The sequence below is a fragment of the Gekko japonicus genome, unplaced genomic scaffold, assembly GCF_001447785.1.
Source record: "Gekko japonicus isolate JY-2015 unplaced genomic scaffold, Gekko_japonicus_V1.1 scaffold539, whole genome shotgun sequence".
NCBI lineage: Eukaryota > Metazoa > Chordata > Lepidosauria > Squamata > Gekkonidae > Gekko > Gekko japonicus.
Window position 1 is genome coordinate 696,714 of NW_015168667.1, and position 7,594 is coordinate 704,307.

The following is a 7,594-nucleotide window of genomic DNA, read 5'->3' on the forward strand; positions in this document are numbered from 1 at the left end:
TGTCATAAACCAGCACCTCCCATCCACATCGGACACCAGTGCAAGCGCTCCCTCCCACCTAAGTTGAGTGTATGCAAGCCACATAGGGGTCACAGTGAGCCTCTTCCTTTCCTTCCCTCTCTCGATTTGGGGAGGGATCTGGGCAGATCAGTATTGGGACCCTTTTCCAGGGCCATTTTTGCCTCCCAGTCCACTCCTAATATATAAGCAGACTTACAATGTCTACCCTAAACTGGCTACAGGTTTGCAGAACTTTAAAAAACAAAACAAAAAAGAGTGCACTACAGCAGGCATGTCCAACTTCGAACAGGTAGTGATCTATTTTTTCTGGCCCAAAGTGCCAGTGATCTACCACCATGAAAATAAAGTTTCACCTTAGTTTCAAATTATATTTTAACCCCCTAAAGTTCGGTTCCACCGCCCCGCCCCCATTTATAATGCACTTTCTGTTATTTACTGGTAAGCAAAATAAGCAAAAACAAAACAGAGAGATGAAGATCCAGAAAGAACTGCGAATTTTTTTATTATTATTGAGTTATAACTTTCTTTAACTGTCTCAATAACTTTCTTTAACTTTTAATCAGAGTTATTTGTGTCAAATGTAGGTCAAGTATTGATCCAGGCTAGGGTTGCCAAGTGAATTTTACTTACAGGCGGGGGAGCCGACCCTTGTCGTGCTCGGTTAAAGCCTGTTATAGAGCGCCTGGTAAGGGAGGGAAGGCACCATCCCATCCATTCATTGATGCTTGCTTTAATTTGGCAGTGTATAGTTGGGAAATTTATTGATATTAAATAGTGTTACGAGAATGATTACAATTGGTCTTTGAAAGACAGCTCCTTGCTGGTGACAATCCCTTGGAGAATCCGGAACTCTAGGGGGTTCTGTCACAGCCAGAGAATGCTGCTATAAACTATAATAAAATGGGGTAAAAATGTTCTGTCAAGCATTGCAGTGTATGGAGGGAGAGAAAAAGTGACTTGGCAGCCCTAATCCAGGCTGATCTTGCGCAATCTTTAAAACTTCGCTCTTGCTCATTAGTGAGACGTCTGAGCCTGCATTTCATCCACCAGCTTTTTGAAGTTGGGTGAATATTGCATGAGGGCCAGTCTCAGGGAATCCTGGAGATGTTCATCTGTCATGCTGGACACTTGTCCAGCAAAGCAGGAGACATAGTAGGGCTGGTGATCTACCTCTGACCCCTCCGCGATCTACTGGTAGATCACAGTTTGGTGTAGTGGTTAAGTGTGCGGACTCTAATCTGGGAGAACCGGGTTTGATTCCCCACTCCTCCACTTGCACCTGCTGATGTGACCTTGGGTCAGTCACAAGCTCTGGCACAGCTGTCCTTGAAAAAGAGCAGTTTGTGTCAGAGTTCTCTCAGCCCCACCCACCTCACAGGGTGTCTGTTGTGGGGTGGGGGAGGGAAAGGAGTTTGTAAGCCGCTCTGAGACTCCAAGTGAAGGGCGGGTTACAAATCCAATCTCTTCTTCTTCTTAGACATACCTGCACTACAGTATTACTGGCCATGTTATATACATTTCAGGCATTTCCACAAGGATTCTCTCTCTCTGGTTCAATGCTGATGGGGAAGTGGGTGTTCCCCCCAGCTTCCCTATAGCTTCGTGGTGCATTAATGTATCTGCCAGTGTTTCCTCCTCTTTTCTGCCATCTCACCCCTACTTTGCTGCAAAGTTTTGAGAAAGATTGACGTAAAGGCCGGATTGCTGCCCTGTGACTAACAGCCATTTCTGAAGAAATATCTGAAGAAGTGTGCGTGCGCATGAAAGCTTACGTCTTGAATAAAACTTTGTGGATCTTAAAGGTGCCACTGGACTCAAACTTTGTTCAGCCATTTCCCGGACACTGTGCCTGCAGTGGACATCTCTGCTTGCCACCAGGGTGCCTTTTTGTTTTTTTAATTGTCAGTTGAGTATCATCATGTTGATATGAACACGATAACAATATGCATAATGGGTGCTCTGAATTCTCAGAGTTCACTTTTTAAAAAGCCTGTAGCCCTTTCACTGAATAAATATAAAGGGTAAGGCATATCTCCACAAGGCATGGAGCTAGAGACTTACTTTTAAAAAATGACCACTGGAAATTCAGAGAACCTGTCACACATATTGTTATAATGATATGCAATTGCTGGGGAAAATGGGGAAAGTCCCAGTGGCTTCTGGAGGGGGGATGTCCACTGCTGGGGCACTCAGGAAATCTGCCCCGTGGAAGCCCTGTTGACGTTGCGCTGTACCAGCAGGCACACCAGCAACAGGGAAGCCACACAAGCCCATCTCCACGTGGAAACCACCTTAATGACCTCCATGGTCACTCATCATACTAATTTTGCAGTTTTCTGTAGCCTTTAATACTAGTATGTAGAAAATACTGAAACTATTTCCCAGTAACACAGCCAGCATTACTGCTGTAGATGTGTGAAATTACTGTCAAAGACACATCTCCCTTATAAATAAAAGCCGAATGGTGGTGGCACTTCTCTAGAACATTCCCCACGCTCCAAAATCAGTTCACTCTCTGATCTGTCATTCAGAGGGTCTCCCTATCCACTGGCTGCTTTGCCTGAGTCCTGCCTCCAACATTCTAAACATTTTGCTGTTCCCCCCCCCCCATAGCCAGTCAGAACACAGAGGTTATTTGCATATGCAGCCTCATTGGCCTCTGCCTCGGAACACAGAAGTCGTTTGCATATGCAACTTGATTGGCTTTTGCCTCTAACATTCTAAACAGTTTGCTGTTCTGAGGTAAAATGTGTCCAATGTCCAGGTGAGAGCTGGAGATCACTCAGAATTACAACTGCTTTCCAGATGGCAGAGATCAGTTCCTCTGGAGAAAATGGTGGACTCTGTGTCATTATATGCTGCTGAGGTGGCCCCCGTATGACAGCCAATGTGACGTAGCAGTCAGGGCTTCAGAGCACAGGAGAGGCTGCAGGGGTGTGGGGGGTGGAAAGCTGAAGAGTGAGAGGGAAATAAAGGTAGGTTGATGATTGGCTGGGAAGGAGATAGGGTTGCCAACTCCAGGTGGGAAATTCTTGGAGATGTGAGGGATGGAGCCTGGAGAGGGTGAGGTTTCAGGAGGCGTGGGACCTCGGACAGGTACAAAGCCATAGACACCACCCTCCAAACCAACGATTCCCTTCTGGGGAACCATCATTGCCAATCTCCAAGTGAGGGCTTGAGATCACTCAAAATTACAACTGTTCTTTAGGTAGCAGAGATCAGTTCCTCTGGAGAAAATGGTGGACTCAGTGTCATAATAACCTGCTGAGGTCGCCACAGCAAATTGACGCTGAGTGTCCAAGTCCAGGGCACCCGCCCAGAGCCTCTTTCTAGAGGTCGTTGTATTTATTTCCACAATGGGCCTTTTTCCTAGTATTGAATAATGTCTGACATTATGGACAATGACCTTTCCCCACCCCCATGCCTAGAGCAGTTCTAAAGATTTTCTTATTTAACTGCTATAAGCCAGCCAGAGTCACCCCTCTCCCTGTAATGGGTGCGAGCCGGGCGCAGGGCGCCATCTACTTCCCGGTCTCCCCAACCCGGGGAAGCAGCCCACCCCCCAGCGGGGCAAGCGGACCAGGCTCGTCCATCTCCTTGCAGTGGGCGGCAGCTTGGATGGGCGGCTGCGGGCCCGCGTCTCCTTCCCCAGACCCCTCTCCTTGGCCCTCCCTCCGTGCGCTCGAGGCCCCGGCGGGCCAAGCCGCCTGGCCTCCTCCGTCCCCACCACGGGGCGACGGGACAGGCTGGGCCTGGCTCCCCAACCGGCCTCAGGCACGGTGGCACGGCGCCATCTCCCCTCATCCGCAGACCACACGGGGGAGGCACGAAGGAACAGGCCACCCCTGGTGCCTTTCCAGGCGGCTGGGCGGAGCCAGCGCATGTTGGCCTGGGCCTCCTCTTGGCTGGTGGTGGCTCCTGGCTGCCGTGGCTCAGCAGCGGTTACATAGCCCCGTCTCGGCCCTGCAGGCCGAGTGAGGGTGTCTGGCCAGTGGAGCACCCGGCCCGGGCCATGGCTCGAAGGAAACTGAGGACAAAAGGGTGGCCACTGCCTCTGTGGGCGGGAGGACACCCACACAGGCACCAGCACAGCGAATGGAGAGAGACGCCCTGTGAGTGACACACCAGGGCGCCAACCAATTCCGGAGGTTCTTGCTGTGGAAGCTGACTGGATTATTTCAGACCAGTCACAGACTTTCAGCCCGACCTACCTCACAGGGCTGTTGTGCCAATCAAAAGGGGGAGAGGAGAATGATGTGAGCTGCTTTGGTCCCCACTACAGAGAAAGTCTGTACTTTTCCTAGGTAGAGGTTGCAGGGAGGGGGAAGGAGATAGAAAGCTGAAGTCAGAGGGGCAGATAAAGGTAGGTTGATGGTTGGCTGGGAAGGAAACAAGGTTGCCAATTCCAGGTTGGGAATTCCTGGAGATTTGAGAGGTTGAGCCTGGAGAGGGTGGGGTTTGAAGAGGGGGTGGGACCTCAGACAGGTACAATGTCATAGGCTCCACCCTCCAAACCAGCCATTTCCTCCTGGGAAACCAGTGTTGCCAATCTCCAGGTGAGGACTGGAGATCATTCAGAATTACAACTGCTCTTCAGATGGCAGAGATCAGTTCCCGGGGAGAAAGCACCCAGAACCTCTTTCTAGAGCTCATTGTATTTATATCCACAATGGGCCTTATTCCTAGTACCTTTATAAAATACTCTCCTGAACATTTCTGCACATTCTGTGAATGACAGTAGGTTGGGAAGCCACTAGACAACATGTGAATGGGTAGTTGCCAACCTCACCCATTTGCATGGTGACACCTTCAGAAGACTTTGCTTAGATGAGCAAAACTGTTGTGGTGGGGCATAGCAGGAGCTGATTCTGCAGGTATGTGGGACCAAGGCCACCAAGAGCTTTGTAGATGAACAGAACCTTGAAATGAACAGTAACTGATCAGTAACCAATGAAGTATCTGTGGAATGTACTAACTGGAGTTTCGGAGTTGTTATTAGGTATAGGACCACATAAAGTACATGGACCCACATGGCCAATTAGCAAAATGTTTTTAAACAAGCAGAGGTTTACTAGGCATGATAAGGAGTAAAATGAAACTATATTCACTATAAAATATCAGATCAAAGTGACATTACCTAATCTTCGTGCAAGTCCAAAGTCAATCAGCTTGATTTTTGTACCGGTCTTGTTGACACACATAATATTTTCTGGCTTCAAATCCAAATGTACAATGCCCTGCTTATGAATGTACTGTACGCCTTCTGAGATTTGCTTCATGTACTTAATGCATTCTCTCTCTGTTAGTTCAAAGTCCTCATCAATGATTCTCTCAAATAGTTCCCCTCCAGAAACACTAGAACGAAAATTCAGAAGAGAACTCGGTAAGTATTTTTCGTTGGAAAACACAATTCAACATGTATATGAAGGTAACACAAGCCAAGTTAAATTCACAAATTATTTTGAAATAAAAGATGAGGGGTGGGTGTATGTATAAACCAAGAGAGTACTTTAATGCACACACTCCTTTGCCCAAGAACTCCCCTCTTTATTTTTTTACCCTACTCCAGTCCATTGTACTCAACCACTCCATAAGAACATAAGAAGAGCCCTGATGGATCAGACCAGTGGTCCATCTAGTCCAGCATCCTGTCTCACACAGTAGCCAACCAATAACTCCAGAGGGACAACAACAGGGCACAGAAGCCAAGGCCTTCCCCTGATGTTATCTCCTGGCACTGGCATTCAGAGGCTGACTACTTGTGAATGTGGCGGCTCCCCTCAGTCACCATGGCTAGTAGCCACTGACAGATCTATCCTCTATCAATCTATCTAATCCCCTTTTAAAACTGTCTCTTTCTGTGGCCATCACTACTTCCTCTGGCAGCAAATTCCACATTTTAGTCATTCACTGTGTAAAGTAGCAAATATTTTTGTCCCTCCTGAACCTACTGCCCATCAGCTTCACTGGATGCCCTCGAGTTCTAGTATTTTGGGAGAAGGAGAAAAACATCTCTTTTTCAACTCTCTCCACTTCATGCATAATTTTATAAACCTCTGTCATGTCTCCCCTTAGTTGTCTTTTTTCTAAACGGAAAAGTTCCAGACTCTTCAGCCTTTCCCCATAAGGAAGATGCTCCAATCCCCTAATAATGTAATAGATCCTATCTTATCTGCCAACTCCTCTTGCACTTCCTTGCAACATTGCAAATGTGAAAATGAAGACAGAGCCACAGCTCAGAGCGCCAACACCACCACCTAATCCTCAAATCACCTGCTCCCTGGCAACACACATAATTTCTTCCATTTCATTACTTCCCATCCCTCCACTGCTACCATTATTATTTTTATATTTCCCCAAACCTTTAGAGCATTAGCCTGTTAAAGGTAAAGGTAAAGGTTCCCTTGCTCGAAAGCCAGCTGAATCCGACTCTAGGGTTGCAGTGCTCATCTCCGTTTCAAAGCTGAAGGGCCAGCGCTGTCCGAAGACGTTTCCATGGTCATGTGGCCGGCAAGACTAGACACCAAGGCGCACGGAATGCTGTTACCTTCCCACTGAAATGGTACCTATTTATCTACTTGCAATTTCTCGCTTTCAAACTGCTAGGTTGGCAGGAGCTGGAACTAGAGACGGGAGCTCACTCCGTCATGCGGCACCCGGGTCTCGAACTGCTGAACTACCAACCTTCCACAGCCTGCAGTTCAGCGTCTTAACCACTTGAGCCACCACAGCTAAGAGCCTGTTACTCTTCACTATAATATTTTGAAAAACCTCCACTACTTTATGCAAAAGAAAACTTATCAAGCTAATTAAGTCAATTCTCTGTACAAAACACACATGCACTTTTAATAGTCCCTGGTATTTTTTGACACAGATATTGGGGTTTTTTTTAATAGAGTCATCATTTCTTTTTTTGCACAAATATTTGTATCACTGACCATAATAGATGCCCACATTACACAAAATCAACAAACAGCTACTCTGTTTGAGAAAGAGCATAATTTGGTAGATGTCATTTTTTCTTAAAACAACAAACTTTACCTAAGTACAAGAAACAGTTTTGTTTTTTTTAATTTTGGACAATAAGGAAGGGATACAGCAGTTCCAGACCTATGATCTACAAGACCTTCAAATTAAAACTACAGTGCTTAGATTTCATTTTGTTCAAGCAGAATCTAAAGACATCTGAAATATTATTTTTTAAAAATCACAAATCTGAACAACAACAAAAAGCTCACACAGGGAGTTTGATCCAAATTCACACTCCACATGTGGAAGGAATCTTCTATTCATAGCAGTGCTGTTCATGCTACAGTGTTGCATGAGAGAAATAAAACAAAATCCACAAGCATTTATTCTGTACATGCAAGAGATTGTGCAACAGCTCGTGAAATCTCTTGCACAGGGGTTGTTTCGTAGAAAAAGAGCTAGGGGAACTCATTAGCATAACTCATTAGCATATGCCACACCCCCTGACATCACCGGAAGTGTGTCATAAGGCCACACCCCCTGACATCATGAGGGGCCCGGCGGTGGGCCGGCGGGAGTGCGAGGAAGCCCCGCGAAGGCCCCC

The 7,594-nt window shown here is 46.8% G+C and overlaps 1 protein-coding gene across 1 annotated transcript in view; it reads right to left on the bottom strand.

The window, feature by feature from the left end:
* MYLK (myosin light chain kinase) overlaps positions 1-7,594 on the bottom strand; it is a 271,468-nt gene that overhangs the window by 28,771 nt on the left and 235,103 nt on the right. The window contains exon 25 of the mRNA XM_015415311.1: positions 5,159-5,376. Coding sequence (XP_015270797.1) covers positions 5,159-5,376 — 218 coding nt within the window. The remainder of the gene's footprint in view (positions 1-5,158; positions 5,377-7,594) is intronic.